Source organism: Eriocheir sinensis, chromosome 17 (assembly GCF_024679095.1).
Source record: "Eriocheir sinensis breed Jianghai 21 chromosome 17, ASM2467909v1, whole genome shotgun sequence".
NCBI classification, from domain to species: Eukaryota; Metazoa; Arthropoda; class Malacostraca; order Decapoda; family Varunidae; genus Eriocheir; species Eriocheir sinensis.
Window position 1 is genome coordinate 14,907,641 of NC_066525.1, and position 23,583 is coordinate 14,931,223.

Consider the following 23,583-nt stretch of genomic DNA (forward strand, 5'->3'; position numbering starts at 1 on the left):
AAGTGAGAAAGAGATAGGCGAGATAACAGGAAGGAAGAGGGGAAAAAATGAATAGCTAGGAAAGGATGAAAGAACGAGAAAAAAATCACATAACGAGAGAGAGAGAGAGAGAGAGAGAGAGAGAGAGAGAGAGAGAGAGAGAGAGAGAGAGAGAGAGAGAGAGTGAGTGTCAGGGAATAGTATGACCTCTGTATGACCTACGGCTGGAGAAGGTGACCTGCAGGGTGACTCACGTCCTCCAGGCACCGTTACGCGCGAGGCCACTGAAGGAGAGAGGGAGAGGGAGAGGGAGAGAAGGGGGGTTAGGGATGGAGGAGGGAAGAGCCAGCCAGAGTCAACTAGTTTTTGGTCCGTGTATTGCAACCCGGATATAAATGAGGCCTTACCTGCGTGTTCTTACCTGCCCGTTCTTCTTGCTTACCTGTGGCGGGGGTAATGTAGTGCGTGTCCCGAGGGGCGGCCACACCACTAGCGCAACAGGTGTTTATCATTAAATTAGTTTGCTCTCTCTCTTCGTTTGTTCCAGTTTTTTTTATTTTTTTTATTCCATCTGTTCACTATTCTTTTTGTTATCTCGCCAATTAATTTCCCTCTTCTTACTCTTTCCCACTCTTTCTTTCTTTATCTGTCTTTCCCTCCATCCCTTTCCCTCTTCATTCTCTTTTATTTCATTCATCAATCTCTTCATTCTCCCTCTTCCTTTTTTTTTTTCTATCTGTCTATCCCTTTCCATCTTCTTCCTCTTCTATTTTATCCCTCCCCCCTCCTCTTCCCCTTCTATTTATATATTCATCTATCCTCTTTCCTCATATTTCTCTTTTTGTTTATATCCTCAGCCTATCCTCTTCCCCCTCTCTCTGTTTCTCTCTACGCATCTATTTATCTATCTACAGTATCAATCTCCACATAAACTCATCAAGACACCTCTCACGATGATGTCAGCTCCCTTCCTCGCCTCGCCTCGCATTCCAAACACCACACTCTGCCGCTAGTGAGCCATCGGACAGACTACTCGACTCGTCCCCACCTGACCATTTTTACAGACCCCTGCGGGAGTTTATGACGCAACTAATGACGGTGCTTAGTTACGGGAGGGGAGTTTTAATGTCGAGAGTCCACAGTGGCCGTAAGCGTGCGTGCCCAAATGAGGAGACGAAGCAAGGTAATGGGATAAAAGAAGGAAAAGGAAAGGAACTGGAGACAAGGGACACGGAAGAGACAGACAGTATAGTGGTATTATTATTATTATTAGTAGTAGTAGTAGGAGTAGGAGTAGGAGTAGGAGTAGGAGTAGGAAGAGGAGGAGGAGGAGGAGAAGGAAGAAGAGGAGTACGAAAAGAAGAATAGCAAGAGTAAGAACGAAAGGCAAAAATGATGAGCCATTGTTATACGAAAGAACAGAGCCATGGTATATCCAGGTCATCCTTCGGTACTTCACTAACGAGCTGTCAGGTGCATCAAGGTTGTGCAGGGAGAAGAGTCATATGTGTGTTTTGCTGGTTGGTGGAGCTTTATTTTTGTATAAGTGAATGAGGTTCCTTTGTACTTTGTGATGCGTTTACTAAGCAACACACCGGGAATTTTCTTTGCCTCACTTTTTTTTTTACTGTTTTCTGAGGTACTTGTCGATGTTACCTCCTCGAATATGAATGTCGGTCGTTGGTCTGTATTCTTCATTTGTAGAAGTAAATTATAAACCAAAACGAATGGAAAAGAAGATGCATTTGTTTCATGTTGATATTGTGGACCTATTTCAAGCTTATTCTAATGTTATTTTATGATCTGCCGTCTTACAATGCACTGTCCATATCACTATTATTCTTCCTCAAATCTACCACCATCACATTACGGACGTTCTTATTTTTCATCCATTTATTTGTCTGATTTCCCGCTAAAAGAAAGAACAATAACAATCCCATAAGCAGAGGTCGTCAAGGCAGAGGCAGCGGGAGTCCTGCTGTTTGTAGGTCGAGCGTGGTGAGCAGGAAACGCGGCGGCGATGTGGAAAGGGTTGATGGGGCGTCGCGAGCCAAAGGTGGAGGTGAGGGCGGGTGACGGGACGGGGCTGTGGCGGCGCTGGTGGTGTTAAGGGTTGCATTGAAGGAGGTTAGGTGAGGTGAGGTATCAAGGGGTAGTAACAGTAGTAGTAGTAGTAGTAATGGTGGTAGTAGTAGTAGTAGTAGTAGTAGTAGTAGTAGTAGTAGTAGTGAAGGTGAGGGTTGCATATGAGGAGGTAAAGGTGAGGTGAGGTAACGTGAAGTAGTGGTAATGAGGACTGAATTTTAAGAGGCATGAGATTGGCGAGGTGAAGTAAGGTGGTGGTGGTGGTGGTGGTGGTGGTTGTGGTGAAGACTGCATTTCCTTTTCCTTCTCTTCCATTCTATTTTATTTTATTTCCATCCCAAAATCACACACACACACACACACACACACACACACACACACACACACACACACACACACACACACACACACACACATACACATAATGTAAAATAGGCAATGCACAACACGACTACCAACAAATAATAATAACCCAAAACAGCAGACAACGCACACAAACAAACAAACATCGTCCCCTCAGACGCTATAACAAGTCCCAAAGGCAACCAACCACGATTTTAATCTCATCCTACACGACAATAGTTTCACCGCGTACGACGACCCTGGGACTCTGAAACGCCACCTTCCCAACCTCTCATGCACGTGGCTCGGTGTTCGTGATCTTGCTCCTTCATAAACCCACCCACAGTTCAGAAACCTTTATAAGTTCTGTACAACAACCTCTCACCGCTTACGACGACCCTGGGACTCTGAAACGCCACCTTCCCAACCTCTCATGCACGTGGCTCGGGATGGAAATAAAATAAAATAGAATGGAAGAGAAGGAAAAGGAAATGCAGTCTTCAGAAACCTTTATAAGTTCTGTACAACAACTTCTCACCGCGTACGACGACTCTTAGATCTATATTTAAGACGCTTTCGCTCCTCACATCAACTATTTCTAAAGGTATGAGTGTTTCTCTTAGGTTCATCGTACAGAAGAAGGGTCAAACTACCACCAGGGCCATAAAACTATTCCTGGAAATGCCCAAAACTTCTACGAAAGCCTTGTCAAATACGTGAACAAGGGCAACGAAATGTCTGGTAATACGACCCTGTAGACTCCCAAAACACACCACCTACCCAACCTCCTATATATGCAACTTAACTAACCTGACATGTAATATATCTTACCCGCCGTTCAAAAACCTTTATCATATCTGCACAGCAATTATCCACCATAACGTCTCTAAGGCCTGTTTTCTCAGACACTTTCGGCTCTCACGTTTCTCTCCCAAAGGCCACAAAGGAGATTAGTCGGGTTCTCAAGAGTTTGTTCACGTTCATGGTGTATATGCCTTGTCAGACTCTCACTAGACGCATAAAACTACTCATGGAAGTACCCACAACCTCCACGAAAGCCTAATCAAAAGTGGATATGTGTAAGTCAAGCTCCCGAAACCTCATCCACTCAGCCTTTCATGCACTCTTGGGGCCGCATTACTAAACATTTTCTCACCCAAGTACACACATTTGTCAAGGCTTTCATATGAGTTTTGGGCATTTCCAGGAGTAGTTTTATGACCCTGGTGGTAGTTTAGCCCTTCTTCTGTACCGTGAACCTAAAGAAACACTCATTAGACCCCGATTGATCCCCTCTTTGACCTTTAGAAATAGGTGATGTGAGATGGCAAAGTGTCTTGTAATACCAATTAATATCTACCCACCGTTTAGAAGCCTTCATTAGCTCTGTACGTCAACCCTTCACCGCCTTCGTCGTCTCTGCGCCTTGAAACACCACCCTCGCCCTCCAAACCTCCTCTGCACCCTTCGTGACCCCTCGTGATTCTGATTTCCACGCGTGACGACCCCGTGACCCGACAGCCGCATGACCTGAGGGAGTCTTGCGGCGGCATGTCTCCCGTGACCTCCCAGCTTCCTAGTATGGGAGTCAGGGAGGTCACGTGAAAGGACTTGGAGGGAGAGAGGGAGAGACGTAGGGAAGGGGGCCGCTGGTATGCTACATGTAACTCCCCTTCTCCCTTCTCTTTAGTTTCCTCAAGGGCGCAGTCTGTTATGGCGGGCTAATGATACCCTCAGCACTTAGCCTGGCACGTATACTTATGCTCCAAGAAGTGGGTGTACATGTAGCTTCCCTTCTCTTTAGTTTCCTCAAGGGCGCAGTCTGTTACGGTGGTTTAATGATACCCTCAGCACTTAGCCAGGAACGTGTACTTATGCTCCAAGAAGTGGGTGTACATGTACCTTCCCTTCTCGTCAGCCTGTTTCCTCAAGGGCGCAGTCTGTTGTGGCGGTACAATAGCCTCAGCGCATCGTGTATGAGCACAACACGACATACAACGCAGTACACGTCATGCCAAGCGATGCCAACTTAGGTAAAAAGAAAATTCGCAGTAGTTCGTAATGTAAAAAGGATATAAAGTAACAGACGTCAGATCAAGCGATGCCAACTCAGAAAAGAAGAAAATTCGCAACATTCCGTATAGTGAAAGTGGGATAACGCAATACACAAGCGATGCCAACTCGGAAAAGAAGAAAATTTGCAACATTCCGTATCGTAAAAGGGGATGACGCAGTACACAAGCGATGCCAACTCGGGAAAAGGAGAAAATTCACAACATTCCGTATAGTAAAAGGGTATAACGCAATACACAAGCGATGCCAACTCGGAAAAGAGGAAAATTCGTAACATTCCGTATAGCGAAAGTGGGATAACGCAATACACAAGCGAAGCCAACTCGGAAAAGAAGAAAATTCGCAACATTCCGTATAGTAAAAGGGGATAACGCAATACACAAGCGATGCCAACTCGGGAAAAGGAGAAAATCGCAACAAGAGGGAATAGCGCAATACTTGTCAGATCCAGCGATGCCAACTTATGCGTGCACGTGCAAGGTCAGAGGAAATGTTTAGCATAATAAGATGTTTCAAAATGGCGTTGTTACCTGTCGTTATTGTCGTCGCCTGAGACAAAGGTGCCATTGTGTGTGTGTATGTGTATGTCTGTATGTATGTATGTTTGTGTCTGTGTCTGTGTCTTTCTGTACTCCTTTCCTCCTCTTTTCTCCTTTAAGTATATGTACAAAAAGTTCTATACGTAGCTTTTGTTATTTGTTACATCTACGTGTGGCATTTAATTAAGAGTATTGAATGTGTAAACTGTAATAAAACGATTGAGTGCGGCTGTGAGGGAGTACATCGTAGGAGAAGAATGGAGAAAGGGAGGAATGAAGGGCAGCAGGAAGGTGACACATTCTTATAGGAACACAAACACTCCATTCATCATATTCTTCATGCCAGGAGGGTGTCTTTGTGCCTTTCCTCACGGCTAACATTATCTTCTTTGTATCACATTCTTATAGTACAGTGTCTATTGTATTGTATCCTTAGGCAGCAAAGACCATGTAGTGTTGAATCACATTTGAAACGGCAACTTATAGCTATGAGAAGGAATGTTGTTTTGAAATTCGTATGGTATGAAGAATGAGTTGAATCACATTTTAAACGCTAACTTTTTATGGCGCGAATGGATGCTGTGTTGAAATTCATAAGTGTTGAGGAATGAGTTGAGTCGCTTTTGAAACTACAACTTTATATGAAAAGAAGGAATGTTGTTTTGAAATTCGTATGGTATGAAGAATGAGTTGAATCGCATGAAACGCCAACTTTTTATGACGCGAATGGATGCTGTGTTGAAATTCATATGGTGTTGAAGAATGAGTTGAGTCGCTTTTGAAACTACAACTCTATAAGAAGAGAAGGAATGTTGTGTTGATATTCGTGTGGTATGAAGAATGAGTGGGAAGTAAAGCAAGGAAAAGTTCAAGGTAATTGGACCGTGTAGAATTAGGACAGTCGAGTCTGGAGCTCAAGGTGTGTTACTCCCGCCCATACTCTCCAACATTTCGGGGCTTAGACATCCACATTTGACAAGGCTTTTAGGAGCAGTAAGTAGCGGGCTTTTTTTTCTCTCATTATTGTTTTCCTTTTTTTACGCCCTTGCACTGTCTCCTCGGCTGTAAAAAAAAAAAAAAAAAAAAAAAAAAGTAGTAGTTGTGGGTATTTTCGTGGGTAGTTTTATGAGCCTAGTGATAGTCTGACAATGCTTCTGCACCATAAATGTGAAAAACACTCGCCAGTCTAATCTCCTTTGTGACCTTTGGAAATATTAGTTGTCAGAGCTGAATGTGCCTGAAAATACGAACCTTAGGAGCCTCGCTTTGAGTCTCTTTGAAGCTCTTCCTCGGTTGAAACGGACACACCATTATGGGTTTTGCAGTATATTTTACCCTCGCTTTACCAAGAAACAAGATAATTATCAAAGTTAACGAATACATTTACCTTTCCTTGTAGCCATTAAGTCCACACTCTCCTTATCAAATCAGTGGAAGATAATGATGTACTAGCTTTTATCTTGCGGCCAACATCTGTTAATGGAGTGATGAGGGGGAGGAGGGAGGGAAGGGCGTGGGTTTGGAGTTAAGGTGGAGGTGGTCATGATGGTGGTGGTGGTGGTGGTGGGCGTGGCGGGCATGACTCACTTACCTGCCCCACCACTTGCTCGCCTGCCCTTCTGACGTCACCTGCGGCAACGGTAATTAATTCACTCGACCGGGGAGGGTCACGCACGATCTGCAAGCTTACCTGTTGGAGCTTTTCTTCGTTCCTCACCTGTCCCACTTTCTGCAACACACCTGTTCGCTCCACGCCTGATTTGCGCCGCGTTTCTTTTTCTCTCATACCATTTTCCTTCCATTCCATATTCTCGTTTACTTTTATATACTCCTTTATTTGGATTTTCTACTTACCTATTTGATTTGTTACATATATAGATTGATATGTTTATTTCTTCTATTTTTTGCGATCTCCTCTTTTCACATTCACCCTACCTTTGGCTATATATTTTTTTTCATTTATGGTTTCTGTGTGGTTGTGTGTGTGTGTGTGTGTGTGTGTGTGTGTGTGTGTGTGTGTGTGTGTGTGTGTGTGTGTGTGTGTGTGTGTGTGTGTAGGAGCAGCAAGTCTTGTTTTTGTCATCCTCTACCTCCCTCCTGTCTCGTTTCTTAATCTCATCCCTCCTTCTCTTCCTCTTCCTCCTCCATCTTCTTGCATTGAAGTCTCGCTCCAGCTTGCCCTTTACTCTGTCTTGTTTATTTTTCCTTCATAATTATGCGCACAATCGTTATCCTTCATGTCATATTACTTACTCTAAATTCCCTGTCTCGCCTCCTTCCTCCTTCTAGATTCTCTCTTTTCTACTCTTCATCCTTCTTAGACTCTTCCCTTTCCATCTCTCACCATTTACCATTTTCTTTTCCCGTTTTCCCTGTTTCAGGCTCCTCTTCTCTCACTCCAGCATTCGTTCTCTGCCCTAAACCTCGTCACTTACATCATGCATCCCCTTTTCACTCTTCCCACTTATCCTTTTTTTATTTTCCTCATTTGCACGGCCCCTATACCCCCGCCCTCTCCTCAATCCTGCCATTCGTTGCCTTCATCCTATTTCGCCATGTCGTAACTCCATCCCCCGCACCTCTAAGCCTTCCCCCGCCGCTCACCTTGTACGGCCAGGCTGCAGCATCCACGTCTCTCCGTCCCCCCGCCGTCCATCCACCCCACGATGCTCAAACTTGGTAATACACAAGCCTCTCTCACCGCCCCCACGTCGTAGTCATAGTATCTCTCTCTCTCTCTCTCTCTCTCTCTCTCTCTCTCTCTCTGACATAACTACCGCCAAATGTATTTTTTTTAATTGTATACGTTAGTTTTTCGATCTCCGTTTTCTTCTTAATAACCAGTGACTGCAATCATTTATTCTTTCCCTTCATTTTCCCATTTCATATCTACTCTCTCTCTCTCTCTCTCTCTCTCTCTCTCTCTCTCTCTCTGTCGAAACAACCATTACCGAAGAGAAAGAGCCGTCGTTTTCTCCTCCATAATAACAACGGGCGGGAATGAGAATGATCCTTTCCCCTCCGTTTTCCCTTCCCTTCCCTTCTCTTCCCTCGTTAACAGTTATCATTATGGAGACTTTCCTTTGTATGGCGTCATTGTTGTTGCGAGTGTGCTCCAGTCCCCACCGACAGGAAGGAACAACCCCCCCGCTATTTGTTTGTTTATGCACGGATGTTATGCAATGTCTGTCCGGGGTGGCGTAAGAATGCAGAGAAATGACAGTTACCATATTTTTTTATTACCCATATTCTTCGTAATTGGAGGCCATATCGTATCTTAAGCAGCCATTTTAAGAGTTCATGTAATTCCTCTATCGCCTGTTCTTCAATGTGTTTACGTTGTGAGATATTTTTGTTTGGAATCTTCATCGAAATAACATTCAGTACCACTCTCTACTCATATTAAGGTCTTCTAAAATATGTTGGCGTTTTGAGAATATGTAGTTGGAATCCATTGTGAAATTCATCCAATGTGACCATCCCTATACGTTGCTCTATTTCCCACTCCCTCCTCCGCCTTCATTTTATCTTATCCTCCACCTTTCTTCATCTTCCCATTCCCTCCACCCTCACTCCATCTCATCTCCCACCGTTCCTCTCCATCCCACTCCCTCCACCCTCACTCCATCTCCCACCGTTCCTCTCCTTCCCACTCCCTCCACCCTCACTCCATCTCATCTCCCACCGTTCCTCTCCTTCCCACTCCCTCCACCCTCACTCCATCTCATCTCCCACCGTTCCTCTCCTTCCCATTTTCTCCTCTGCTCCATCCTTTCCCCCGCCGTTCCTCTCCTTCCCACTCCCTCCACCCTCACTCCATCTCATCTCCCACCGTTCCTCTCCTTCCCACTCCCTCCACCCTCACTCCATCTCATCTCCCACCGTTCCTCTCCTTCCCATTTTCTCCTCCTCTCCTCCATCCTTTCCCCCATCGTTCCTCTCCTTCCCACGTCCTCCGCCTTCACTCCATCCTCTCCCTGACCTCTAGCCAGCAAGGAGTCTTCTCTAGATTCCTTGGTTGTCACCCACGTCCCATTCCCCAACCCTGTCCTTCCTTCCCCTGCATGGCGCGGCATATGAATCGCCTTCGCTCACTGGTTGCGTCACATAGAGCGTTGTTTGTATCCCTTTGTTCAAATGGAGCTAAGGCTATATGGGCAGTGAAGGCAGATGGTAAATAACTTGTTCTCAGGAGTTGTTGGGCTCTTGTATAGACTATTATTATCCTTATGTTCGGTTCAAATGGAGCTTAGATATATGGGCAAAGACAGATGGTAAATAACTTGGTCTTGTGGGTTATTGGGCTCTTATAGACTCCTTTTATCTTTGTGTGTCTTTGTATATCAACTGAAGACCGGGAAGTGGAATTACTGGGCCGTGAACTGTACTAAGTGGAGTGACCAGTGCCCTATAATGTTAACTGGAATTCTTGAGCTGCTGACCTATTATTGTTGGACCCGAGGAAGCAGGAAAACTCGATCCCTTCCTCATTATGGATATCACTTCCAAGACTTTTCTGTTTGGTAAAGTTAAAGTTGAGGGCATACGTCAAACCTGCGCGTAGCCAAGGCACTCATCTCCGGCACATTGGCCCTTGAGTCTGTGGCGTGAAATAACCCATTACCCCGGGACAGTGGACATCCAGGTTACCACAGATTATCTTCCCCAGGTGTCGTCAGGTACCCATAGAAAGTCTCCAGTAATAAAATAGAAAGTACAGGGATCTTAAATGCTAAAGGGTGATTATCAAACGGTTAACCGGTCATGATGTTACTTTCTCTTCAACGAAAAAAAAACCGTAATCGTAAAGCACGTCACGGTATTCGTTAGTTGTTGTTGGGTGTGTGTGTGTGTGTGTGTGTGTGTGTGTGTGTGTGTGTGTGTGTGTGTGTGTCAGTATTACTCTCCTCCTTCCTCAGTGTGAATTCAGCCTCGTCTTTCGTAACAGTAAGGGTGTGAATGGCGGTTTACACGGAAATGAAAGTGGCAAAGCTGCATCCTTATATGTGCTGTGCGAGGCTTAATAATCTGATCGTGGAGAGATGGAATGACAAAATCGGACTAACTATAGGAGGAGGAGGCAGTTGCAGCACGATAATAAGGACATTGCAACACCGTGATTGAATGCAACATCGAAATCTTATAACCACCCTTTGCCAGACAGGATTATTGGCATGTGGTTGTTGTCCTCCTTCATATTTAGGTGATTTGCACAACAACCATACCCAGAGAATCTAATTAGGTTTAATATATATTTTCCTCTCTTGGTCGCAAGGAAGTCAGTAACTGAGAGAGGTAATGGCTATCTTCCAGTCCTATTTAATTACACCTTATATATACTTAGTCTTGGGCCGAAAGGGTTCTGGATTGATGAAGCAGCATTATGTATTTTCAAGTCCTAATTACAAGCCTTCTTTCTCGTCTGCAGGGTCGCCTTGGACGGTGGAGGTGATGGAGGGCAGCGGCACGCGCGTCGCCGTGCTCGGGGACACCATCAAGCACTTCCCGGCCGGCCAGCTCTCCGCCTTTGACATCTCGGCCGCCAATGTGTCCAAGGAAGACATCCAGGTCCACATCGTCAGTAAGTATCACATCCTGTCGAGTCTTTTATCTTTTTGAGTATCCTTAAGAAGAAATATATCTAACAACATGCATGAGCTGTTTGCTACTGTAACTACGTAAGATTGATTTACTGCAACACACACACACACGCACGAACGCACGAACGCGCGCGCGCACACACACACACACACACACACACACACACACACACACACACACACACACACACACACACACACACACACACACACACACACACACACACACACACACACACACACACACACACACACACACACACACACACACACACACACTTCTAACCCGTTCTGTTTCCAATTGGATAAAACATATTCTCAAGTTGCATTACATTCATCAGTGTGATTTACCGATGCATAGTATATCTAAATTGTAAATGCCTATTGCAGCAATATGAAGTATTATATAGACATCAAACACACTCAGGGCGTAAAACGATCACTTTATCATCTAATCCTTCAAATTTGTCCTTGCACTAAGCTGACCATCCTATTTTTGAAATGTTTGACACCTGTCCGCCTCCCGCAGGTCCCGCCAAGCGCCCCGTGTCCTACCAGCTGACGGAGAGCGGCGAGAATGTGTACCGCGTGGCCTTCGTGACCACGGAGGTGGGCTCCTACGTGGTGGACGTGGCGGTGGCGGGCCAGAAGGTGCAGGGCTCGCCCTTCATCGCCAAGGCCTACGACGCTGGCCTCATCAGGGTGTCCGATGTGCCCAACGGCGTGGTGGGACAACCCTGCCAGTTCAGAGGTGCGTCTGGGGCCTGCTAGTTGTAATTCCAAGAGTTTGATGTTTACTAAGTTGTCATGGGACTGTCTATAGGCCTTTTCATAATATTTTCTCAATAAAAGTTAAGTGTAGAAAATAACAGGGAGCAAATTATCAATTGATAAACTGTACGGTAGATAACGTGTCAGTGTGGTGGCGTCCAATGTGTTGTCTCCCCGCAGTGGACGCGTCCCAGGCCGGCGAGGGGCAGCTGGAGATCAGCATCAACGACGGCGAGGTGCCCAACCACGTGCAGGTGCTGGGTGGCGGCCGCTGCCTTGTCTCCTTCACCCCAGACACCGCCAAGGTCCACACCATTGACATAAAGGTAACCACTGCAATAAATAATAATGATAATTATTATTACTCTTATTATTGTTATTATTATTATTATTATTATTATTATTATTATTATTATTATTATTATTATTATTATTATTTATATTTATATTTATATTATTGTTATTGTTATTATTATAGTATTATTTTATTCATCACTGACAAACACCTCTCACACCTGGTATTTTCCATAGCACAGAGATGGCTGCCAGGTTATATATATATTCCATAAACACAAGCTCTTAATGTATACCAAAACATTTATCTGACCAAACACACTACTTTTTAACCTTTCTCTTCCTAGTTCAACGGTGAGACCGTGCGTGGGTGTCCCTTTGTGTGCCGTGTGGCGGACACCTCCCGCGTGAGCCTGACACTGCGTCACCTGGAGCTCATCCCTGTGTCCAAGCCGGCAGCCTTCAACATCTCTGTGGACGGGGGAGGATCAGCTGAACTCACTGTCACTGTCAGGAGTAAGGACAAGAGTGCTCTCTGCCTTTTGACTCAATGTTGATGGAGCTCTCTCAATTCATTTGCTGCCGTTTCCATATTACAGAGGACTGTCTCTTAAAACTTATTTGATTTACACTCATATTGCTTTTCCATACAGTATAAACCTTTTTTTTCATGCTAGTCTTGATGAAATTTTTTAAGGTTAAAAATCAGCTTTGTAAATAAATATCTTCAGTTAAATGCAAATATACAAATTTCTTTAAAGCAATTTTTTCCTAAGCTTAAACTTATCAAAATATCATAATAAAAGCTGCAGTTCCATTTATTAGCAATAATACAACTTTCTCTTCAATCCTCTCCCACTGTCTTGCTACAATCCCTTCTAGATCATGTAATAGACTACAGCCTAGTGAGTAGCAGTAATCTAACAGTTCCACCCTTTACTCACCCCCAGCACCAAGCCACACCACCCTGCCAGTGCGTGTGTCTGGCAGCGTCCGGGCTGGCTTCATTGCTGAGTTCACACCGGTGGAGGTGGGCGCCCACACCATCATCGTCAACTACAACGAATCAGCTGTGTCTGGCACGCCCTTCACCTGCAAGGTTTATGATGCCGCCAAGGTTGGAGTGTCCCACCTACCCCGGGGAGCCATTGGGAAAAGCCTCCAGTTTGTGGGTGAGTTGAGACAGTCAATTGTTTTTTTTTTTTTCAGTCACTCTTATGTAGTATTTTCATTATTTTGTAGCCTGAAGAATGTTTATGGATCCTATGATATACTTTAATATGATTTACTAGCTGTTGCTGTATTGATTTGTGGTAATGGTATGCTTTTAGTGTTTTAATGTTAGTGTGCTTGTAAGTATTGTAATGATGGTGGTACAAGAGATGTGCTAATCCTGTGTCCTTACAGTGGATGCATCAGAGGCTGGAGAAGGTAACCTGGAGATCAGCATCAGTGCAGCAGGCAGGAACATCCCAACCCAGGTGCACCCACAGGGCTCAGCAAGGTGTGTACTTGTCTAACCACCACACTTCATATTCAGTGTCTTCAAAGGAAATGGAAGTAATCTTAACCCGTCCGCTGCGATTGGCACGGATTTGGCTTTCACTGGTAGCTTGGTGAACTTATAATCCCAGGTCTTTCTCTGCTTCTGTGGTGGATAGTGGAGTGTTTCTATTGTGGTATTGGTGTACTGGATATCCCCTCCCAAGGTGCATGACTTTACATTTCTCTTCATTGAATTGTAGCAGCCACTTTTTGCTCCGTTTCTGTTGCTTGGTGATATCTTCTTGTAGGAAATCCACAGTCAAGGGGTTAAAATGATGAATATTATCCATGCTAACCTCTTCATTCTCACTATTAATTGCCCAAAATGAAAATAAAAACAAATGTTTCCATTTTCACTTGTAATTTCTGTAAATGACAACAGAAATCATCTTAATATTAATGTTACCTTTTCTTTATTTTCTATGTTCTGATGAATCATTTCAAGCTTCTCAAACTTTCCTGATGTCTCCTGCAGGTTTGCAGTGTCTTTTGTTCCCCTGGAGGCCATTGACCACTCCATCAACATATCCTTCAACAAGGAACCTGTGCAAGGCTCCCCATTTGTTGCTAAGGTCTGTTCTTTGAGATTTCAAATAGACTTTTTTCTCTCAGTGAAATCAGAAATTTATTTAGTGAAAATATCTATTTATCGTACAGATTTATAGGATCAGTAACTACATCTCTTAAGAGCTGCCTGCAAATTGAATATCCTATTGACAGAAAAGCCTTGCCATTCATTAGTAGCATTCACCATTTGTATCCTTATAGTCGCCCAATCCTTCCTTAATGTTCCTTCATTTCAAACCTCTTCCTCCATCCTGCAGGTTCAGGCAGATCCCAACAGAATAGTGGTGAGTGGACAGTCCTTGGCAGCCACTGCTGTTGGCAAGACATCCTTCTTCACTATCTCCAATGTCGCAGGATCTGTGGAGGACGTGGAGGTGTCTGTGGAGGGTGAGTCTCACCATAATGCCAGAAACTGTCTTGCAAATCTTTAGGAAAAATAGGACACCTTTTTTCATTGTGTCTTGTGTTTAAGCACACAAACTCTTTCAGCTTCCTGGAAATGCTCGGAAAACATTTCTTTATTATGATTAATCATAGATACATAATCTGCTACTTCCATTTATATACACAAAAAATAAAACATTTTACAGTTATTTTGCCAACACACTGAGAAAATGAACAAAAAGATGATAATATTAAAGAGATTATTTGAAGTCATTGCAGACTTCATGGGCTGCTTTTTTTTTTTTTTTTTTTTTTTTTTTTTAAGGAAATTTTGAGTTTGATTTGCTCGTTGCCATAGGGGGAAAGGGTTTTTCAGCATGTTTCAATGTTAAGTGCAGCTTTAAGGAAGAGTGCAAACATTGTAATAGCTCGTATGACCATCTCTAACTGATGTTTCTGAGATTTTAGAGGGATAATATTGTTCAGTATTTATATTGATAGCTAAACAAACATGTCTGCTAGTACCAAACTTGGCCATGTTTGTTCACTATTTAAAGTGTTGAACCTTAGTTCAAGACTAAAGAATTGGAATTCTTATATCCTATAATCAGATCTTTGGTTTCTGTTCTATGTGGTGATATGATTTTACAGAGGTAGTTCCTCCAGAACTTCTTTTTGTACTGTACTTCACCCTGACCTCTCCAGCATGGCACTAGCTTTCTTGTTTTGTTTCAGTACCTGAGTATTTGTTCTTTTTATGCTGAGCCACAAAACATTTACACACACAATTCCATGATACAAACAGCACCACTGCATCTTCTTGCTCACTGTCACTCTGTTTGTCAAGCACAAACTCATTCTTCCTTTCCCTGTCCCAAGTTTTCTGTTTTGCTTTTGCATTCCTGACGACTTGCATTGCTGTTTTCCATTCTTCATCTTTCCTGTCTCTTCCATTTATTATTATTTTTTTATGAAATAAATGCAGATGGTTAAACTCATTATTAATTCCATGAACCATTTTGCATATATATACAGCAACCTGCAAACACAGTGACAGAGACACTTCTAGATGGAGCTGTTGTGATGTGGTCGCTGGATACCCTCAACTGATTATTTGTTCATTTTGTTGATTCTAATTATCATTCTATTTTTACCTAATTATCCACCATATTCCTTAAACTTTATTTTGCAAGGTAGTGGTGATCAGAGCTGAGTGTTGTCACCGTCATGATGCATGGAACCACCTACACCATCACTCACTGGGACTAATTCTGTCTCTAAACATGTAGATTATTCACAGTCCATGTATTCGTATTAATGATGCAATTAGAGCTCCATTTCTGAATTCTAAATAATATACTTTTTTTTCATTTTCTCTTATTTCCATTTAAAAGCCTCATTTGTCTCCTTTACACATATATATATTTCCTTTTTTCAGGGCGACCACGGGCACACCAGCGCGCTTACTAATCTACTAACCCTTACTTGTATACCAGTTAGCTTAGCCTGGGAAGTGGCTCTGTACACGGCCCTCCCAACCCCCTGCCTCGTGTGTGCCATCAATTGCATGCTTCAGTTTGCCCTTGCTATAGTTTGTAACCCATTAAGTGAGCATGGTCCAAGATAACTGTCAACAACCTCACAGGTGTTATGATCAAGGTGGTGGGTGTTGGTTGATGGGTTTGTTCTGCAGTGAGTGTTGTGACAAGTGACCTGTGACCTGACTTCACTATATCTTTTTTTCAGACCACGGTGACCGCTGAGGTGACATCATGCTTGTTTTTTTCCCTCCTTGACTTAAATTTTATTTTTCATGTTTGCTCCTCAAAGTGACTTTTTCAAGACATTATCATTGGCAGAGTATGTCACTAATGGGACAAGCTGACTTCGTGTGACGCATTGGTGACCTGTTACAAAGGCATCCTTCTTCATGATTCTAATACGATATTTAACTCGTGCTCCTACTCCATCTGGGTAGGAATCCCTGCATCCGCTTCCATCCTCTTCCTCCTGATCCTTCCTTCCCCTCCTTCCTGGTCCCTCCATACCCACTCCTTCCCTCCCATCTCCTTCCCTCCCCTCTCCTTCCCTCCTCCAGAGTGCCTCAGTAGTAGGAGGATGACCACTGACCTCTTAACTAACCCCCACCCCACCCCTCGCCTGCCTCCCGGGCCCTCCAGTCTCCATGAATTATGCTGCGTGAACAAACAGACACCACAAGCCTCTCCTCTCTCCACCTTCGCCTCGCCTCGCCTGCTGTAGCCTAGTGCCCCACTAACTTGGCTGCGTCACTATAGGCCCCAATGGACTTCCGGTGGCGGCCCAGGTCAGGGACAACGGTGACCACACCTTCCGGGTGGAGTTCGCACCAAGGAGCGCTGGGGAACACCGCATCCATGTAGCCTATGGAGGTGAGGCCATCCCAGGCTCGCCCTTCAGCTGCAAGGTGTATGATGTGACAGCCATCAAGGTGCGGCCAGTTGACAGGGGCATGGTGGCCAAGCCCGTTACCTTCCTGGGTAAGTCCACCACACAACACCAAAGTCCTGCAGTTGTCTGCTTATGTTGTAGCTCCCAACATGAAAGTGATTTCTATTCATTTCTTTCTTTTAAATATATTGTAAAATGATATTCTAGCTATTTCAGAGACCAGAGATTAACTGAAAATGTAAGTACAGTTTATTATCCAATACAGATGGTTCTATGACAATTTATTTATTAAGATCCATTCATTGCTGACAGTGGAGACAAACAATGCTGGCCCAGGGAACTTGGAGGTGACCGTCAACAATGGACAAGTGCCCACCAGTGCTCAGGCTCAAGGCAATCATGTCTATGCCATCTCCTTCACTCCCAAGGAAGCCAAGCCTCATGTGGTGGAGCTTAAATTCAATGGGGAAAATGTGCCCGGGTCTCCATTCTCCTGTGACGTGGTGGACGTGTCTCGTGTGACAGTCGCCGGCTCTGGCTTGGAGAAGGTCCCTGTTGACCAACCAGCAACATTCACTGTTGATTCCCAGGTCAATACACTATCCTGTTTTTTTTCCGTCTTGGTCATGTGGATACATTATATTTCATCTCGGATGTTGTTTGGACCAATAGTGTAGGAAGAGGGCAAAAGTCCACAGACTTTATACTGATTCAGTTTAATCAATACATTCCATCTCCACACACTGGCAGGCAACTGTGGACCAACTGGAGGTGAAGGTCATGTCCCCCTCCCGTGTGTCCCTGGAGCCCCGAGTCTCCACGAACCAAGATGGCAAACTGCAGGTGGACTACACCCCAACAGAAGTTGGTGAGTCTTTTTCCTACTTTTCCCCCATGTAAGGCAGATGTGTTTGTACAAAGTATGATTGTCTTCTTATTCTCTCCTGAATCCTGCATTATTTATCCTTTATAGAAAACTTTATTTTATCCTTAGCTTTGCAGGGTGCATGTGTAATTTCTATATAGATTTATTAAGTGTTTGTTTACTGGAATGTTAAGTAGAATTTCATGATTGTCTCTATATTCCATGCCATATAAGGCTGAGGGACCACAGACAGTTGAGCAAGTGAAAGGGCCACATCCCTGTTCACACACACACACTAAGTACTGTACATGTTAAGAAATGATACTTGCTAAAAGCACATGAATTTACAGTGAAAACAGTTTACTTTGAATTACCTTCTGTCTTAGAATTACATGTGTTTTCCCTCAGGTGATCACAGTGTGGAGGTGAGAGTTGCTGGCATGCTGGTGCCAGGCTCCCCCTTCCTGGTCAAGGCCTATGATGCCAACAAGGTCAAAGTGACGGAAGTTGCAGCTGGCATTGTTGGGAAGCCTGTGTACTTTTCAAGTGAGTATTTTCTTTACCTAACGTGTTTAAATGCACTTCATGTTTATGATGTAAGTTCACATTCTACCACTTCTTGTAAAGCCATAAGAATCCACTACCTATATATTTGGTCTTGAAGAGGATTCAGTCTCAGTGTGCATACATCTCACATCTGAAGTGACCACCCACCCCATTAATGAATGACATGTAGAATTAATGTGAGTGACATGTAGGATTGGTTAGAGGAGTGAAAGCTCAAAGTAATGAAACGTATTGACATCCTCCTTCCTAGCTGACCAATTTCCTCATTCCTTTCTGCTCTCTTGCCACACAGTCGATGCATCGCAGGCTGGGGCGGGGAACCTGGAGATCATCGTGTCAGTCAACGGCCGCAATGTGCCCAACTATGTGCAGTCGGAGGGGCACGCACGGTTCAGGGTTAACTTCAAGCCAAAGGAGGCAGCTGTGCACACCCTCTCCGTCAAGTTCAACGGCCTGCCTGTCCCTGGTGAGTAGTGCTGAGAGTTCTTTGTAAGATATGGGGATACATGAGTGTTGAATGCTGATGATTGGAGGGTTGAGAAAGTGAAGTATTATAATGGGTGTTGAGATACGGGAGACACATTGAGGATGAAGGCAATGCTGATAGTGATTTGAGTAAGGAGGTGATGGAAACAGAGTAGTGATCATGCAATATGGTGAGTGGTAAGCTAGGGAGATGGATTTGAGTGAGTGAGGATGGTGAGTGGTGGTGATATGTGATAAAGTGGGGGATATAGGAGTGCTGATGTGCCGTGATAAATGATGAAATGAAGAGCTAGGGAATGATAAGTGGTGAGCAAGGGAGACTGACTTAAATGAGTGCTGATGATGAGGTTTGGTAAGTGATAATGTGGAAGATATAGAAGTGATGAAGTGAGGAGGTAGGGAGTGGTGATAATGAGGTGTGGTGACTGGTGGTATAGGGAAGTACTGATGCTGTGATAAATTATAAGAGGAGGGGTGAGAGGAGGGTGTAGTAATGAGTTAAATGAGACATGGAAAGGGAGGAGAGCTGAAGTGAGTTATGACATGAAAGTGGTTATGGAGTACTGAGTTGTTGGGGGGGAGGGGGGGGGGGGTTACAGTGAATGCTCAAGTGGACTGGTAAGTATGTATATGTTGCTGAGACAAAAAAAAAAAGGCTTCCCACTTGTGTTCAAATAAAAATGGAAATTGAGAAAAAAAATATATGAAAGCAAAAAAAAAAAAAAAAAAACGTAAGCCACACAATGACGCACAAATTCCCATCATCATCATCATCATAAAGAACAATGAACGATAAGCTCACAGGAGACTGCACGTGGCGGCGGTGGTCATGTGTTCGCCATCCGTGAGCTCGTTATCGAAAGCTGCGGTTTAGTGGTAACGGCGGTGATGGTGAGGGTGGTGTTGATGGTGATGTGATGTAAGGTGCCAGCCGACCAAACTGTTGTTGTCGCAGGTGGAATCATTACGCCATAAGCATTAAAGAGTAATTTTCACAACTTAACCAGTCAGTCAGTCAGTCAGTTCGTGCGACGGAAGATACGCAGGTGGCAATACTAACAGCAGCCGCAGTAGTAGTAGTAGTAGTAGTAGTAGTAGTAGTAGTAGCAGCAGCACATGTTGTTTTGTGTTGGTGGTGGTAGTGGTGGTGATGTTTTTGGTGGTAATAGTAACATTAGTAGTAGTTGTAGTAGTAGTGGTGGTGATGGTCGTATAGTGTTGTAGTAATAGTAGTAGTAGTAGTAGTAGTAACAACAGTGACAAGCAAGTGTGCATTACAGACCTTGTATACTAGGTGTTGTGTCTGTTTGGTACACCCACTGAGAGCTTGGAAGAAAAAAACAAAAAAACAAACGGGAGGTGGGTACAAAAAGTGGAAAGAGGAATCTGAAACTCGCCTCCCAGTCCGATTCGTCCTTGGTGGGGGGCTGGGGGGGTCGTGTGCGTGCGTATGTCAGCCCAGCTCGTGCCCACTTTCCCCCCTCACCCCCTCGCTTGTCTCTCCGCCCCTCCTGTCTGCGTCTCTATTCAGTCCGGTGTAGTTAGTCCTCGAAGCTCCTCGCAATGGGGGCGTATGTGGAGGAGCAGAACGATGAGGGTGATGGTGGTGGGGATGGTCAGTTCTGATTATTATTATCACTGTTGTTATTGTGTGGTGGTGTAGTGTGGCTAAGTGTGGCGACTTCAATAAGTGTATCCTTGCGTGTGAGAAGACGAGTGACGGACAAGTTGGCACGCAAAATGATGGGATCAAAAGATGGAAAAAAAGTCTTATTGATAATGTGTTTACTTCCCTTTGCGATTTCAACGGTGTTTTATTGGAAAAAAAGTCTTATTGATAATGTGTTTACTTCCCTTTGCGATTTCAACGGTGTTTTATTGCGTGTGAGACGAGTGACGGACAAGATGGCTTTCAAAGTTGTGAGATCAGAAGCCTGAAAAAATATGTGTAAATCAAGTTCTTCTTAATGCGAATACGAACTGTAGGCTATATAGGATAACCAAGCCTTCTAACGTGTGTATCAAGTTTATCGAAGCGTCAATAAACCCCCCTTTAGTGCGAACCAGGGCCTGTATGCTCAAACCTTTCGGCGCCCATATATACACACTGAAGAAGGCTCTCGTGGGAGTTTGAGGCATTTCCAGGATTACTCTAGTTGCCCAGGTGGTAGTGTGGCCCTCCTGTACTATGAACCTGGAAAAAACACTCATGAGGACCCAATTAATCTCCTTTTCGGTCTTTGGATATCGATGTGCGAGTCAGAAGCGTTTGAGAATACCTACCCTGACTGTATGGAATTCCGCCAAGCCTGTTTACGCGTGACCCTAACCGTTCGAAGCGTAAATCAAACTTTTTGGGAGTATCGCTTGTTTACAGGATGTTCAAGCATATATACGTGGTAATTAATCAAGTCAAAGTGCAAATCAAGTAGTTTGTGGAGCGAATCAACCATAACGAAAGAAAACCAAGCGTGTTCCAGGTGTGAATGAAACCTATTTACTTACATGATTCAAACCCATCTCAGTGTGTATCGAGCGCCGTTGCCATTCATTGAGTCATGTGATCGTACACTATGGAGTCGACGATTTACAGTACGTACTCCCTCTTTAAGGCTGGTATTATAAGACACGCGCTTCTTACATCAGCTATTTCTAAAGGTCAAAGAGGGGGTTAGTCGGATTCTAATGAGTGTTTCTTCGGGTTCACGGTACAGAGGAAGGGTCACACTACCACCAGGGTCATAAAACTACCCCTGAAAATGCTCACAACTCCTACGAAAGCCTTGTCAAATGTGTGTTCTTGGGCGGCGAAATGTCTTATAATACGAACCTTAGTAAGTGAACCTTAGTAAGTGTTTTCGAGTGTCGTGGCTCATATGACGCCGTTGGATCGTCATTAGAAAGAGACTGACGACTGACGCGAAATAGAAAGAGACTGACGACTGACGCGAAATAGAAAGAGACTGACGACTGACGCGAAATAGAAAGAGACTGACGACTGACGCGAAATAGAAAGAGACTGACGACTGACGCGAAATAGAAAGAGACTGACGACTGACGCGAAATAGAAAGAGACTGACGATTGACGCGAAATAGAGAGAGACTGACGACTGACGCGAAATAGAAAGAGACTGACGACTGACGCGAAAGGAGAACCAAGCGACCTGACGCACTAATAAAGAGCAGTAAAGGTCAAAGATTCCACGGAAAGTTAAGCAACCTTGACCGCTTGACCTTCACGCGAGACTGACTGTGAATATTAATTTCGGGATACGTTGCGAAGTTGTTATTATTGTTTTTGTTGTTAGTAGGTGGTGGTAGTAGTAGTAGTAGTAGTAGTAGTAGTAGTAGTAGTAGTAGTGTAGTAGTATAGTATTTTATATGATACTAGTTAGTGTGAATCAGTGTAAATGCCGATGGTGTTGTTGACAAGCCTTAAATTAATGAATAACACACACACACACACACACACACACACACACACATACATTCACACGAGTTACGACAAACAGTGAATGCGTGCGCTCCTGAACACAAAGATAACTGACAATGATAAAAATCGCTCATAGGTGCATGCAAACTTTTTCTCTTTCCGCAAACCGAGACATTGCAGCAGCAGCTATGGACGCATCCCTTCAAACTACGCCGTTATAATGCCTTAGGTAATTACGGTAACTGCGCCGCTCTCGACTCGGACAATGGCGAGGAAAACAATGGCATCGTTTATCTCCCCCAAAGAGAAGATACACTTGTTGAGGCTGACGAATGGTTGTCGTTGTGGATGATAAAATGCACTCCGGCGTTTCCTTGTTTGCGGTTGTTAAATGTGGGGAACCTATGATGCATTTTCTCCTTAGTTATATGCTTTAGTTATTTATTTATTCATTCGTCCGTTGTTATTTCCCTCGGGTTGTTAATATTAGCAGCAGAAGGCCGTTTTAGGTCAGTGGATCAGATTATATACAGGTAGTGAAAGTATTGGTCTCCTCTCCCCCTCCCCACTTCCATCCGTCCCCGCTCTCCATCCCTTCTGCAACCTTGGCTCCCCCCTATACTTCCCATCCTCCTTGGCCTTTCATCGCATCTCCGTCTGCCCCCGTCTGCCCCTCCTCCCTCCTCTATTCCACTTTCCTTCCGTCCTTTCTTCTTCTCTTAACCTCCCTCCTCTCTTCTATTTACCATGCTCTTCCGTTCTCTCTCTCAATCTGCACCTTCCTCTCCCTTCCTCTCTCCATCCTTCTCCTCTCCATGCCCTCCGTCCTCCCGCTTCCCTTCTCCGTTCCTACTCTTTCCTCCCTCCATATCTATTTTTTTTTCTTTACTGTCTTCCTGTCACTGCGCATGTCCGTCCCTTTCTCTTGTATGTCATTCCTTATATGCTCCTTTTATTTCCTCACATACTCAAATCCATCTCCCGAGCTTTCCACTCACCATATTGCATCATCACTACTGTTTCCATCACCTCCTTACTCAAATCACTATCAGCATATCTATTTTCTTCTTTACTGTCTTCTGTCACTGCATGTCCGTCCATTTCTCTTGTATGCCATTCCTTATATGCTCCTCTTTTTTCTCTTCACATTGCGTCTCTCCGCATCTCATTCCCTCTCCTTCCTTTGCCTTCATTTCTGCACACCCAGTAGTAACCTTTCCCTCTCTGATATCACGTTGCTTTATCTCTTGCTCTTTCGTCCTGCTCTGCTTCCTGTTACTCACTTCACTTCCATTAGCTGTACCTCGTCCATCCCTCGTTTTCCTGCCCTTCTATATTTTTTACAATCACTCAGTCACGCTTCTCATTTGATCTCCTCACGATTCCCTCCCATCCATACTTTAGGCTAGCAATTGTCTTTCCCTATCTATCCCCTTTCATCTTCCACTTCCTTTCTCCCCTCTACTTATGGTTTTCTTCCTCTCACGACTCCCCTCATCATTGCCTCTCTCCTCACCCCTCTCGCTTGCATATTTTTTTTCCTCATTTATCTCTCTCCCCTCGCATCATCTCCACGTGTGTGTGTGTGTGTGTGTGCTTGCGCGTGCCACCGAAGTTGTTTAC

General features: G+C 44.2%; 1 protein-coding gene across 3 annotated transcripts in view; it reads left to right on the plus strand.

Annotated features, from left to right (window-relative positions):
- LOC126999992 (filamin-C-like) overlaps positions 1–23,583 on the plus strand; it is a 140,504-nt gene that overhangs the window by 103,632 nt on the left and 13,289 nt on the right. For all 3 annotated transcript variants that reach the window (XM_050863342.1, XM_050863343.1, XM_050863344.1), the window contains 13 exons: positions 10,447–10,599; positions 11,148–11,369; positions 11,570–11,715; positions 12,031–12,199; positions 12,634–12,855; positions 13,091–13,187; positions 13,704–13,800; positions 14,053–14,182; positions 16,477–16,698; positions 16,922–17,199; positions 17,360–17,477; positions 17,883–18,020; positions 18,334–18,507. In XM_050863342.1, coding sequence (XP_050719299.1) covers positions 10,447–10,599; positions 11,148–11,369; positions 11,570–11,715; positions 12,031–12,199; positions 12,634–12,855; positions 13,091–13,187; positions 13,704–13,800; positions 14,053–14,182; positions 16,477–16,698; positions 16,922–17,199; positions 17,360–17,477; positions 17,883–18,020; positions 18,334–18,507 — 2,166 coding nt within the window. The remainder of the gene's footprint in view (positions 1–10,446; positions 10,600–11,147; positions 11,370–11,569; positions 11,716–12,030; positions 12,200–12,633; positions 12,856–13,090; positions 13,188–13,703; positions 13,801–14,052; positions 14,183–16,476; positions 16,699–16,921; positions 17,200–17,359; positions 17,478–17,882; positions 18,021–18,333; positions 18,508–23,583) is intronic.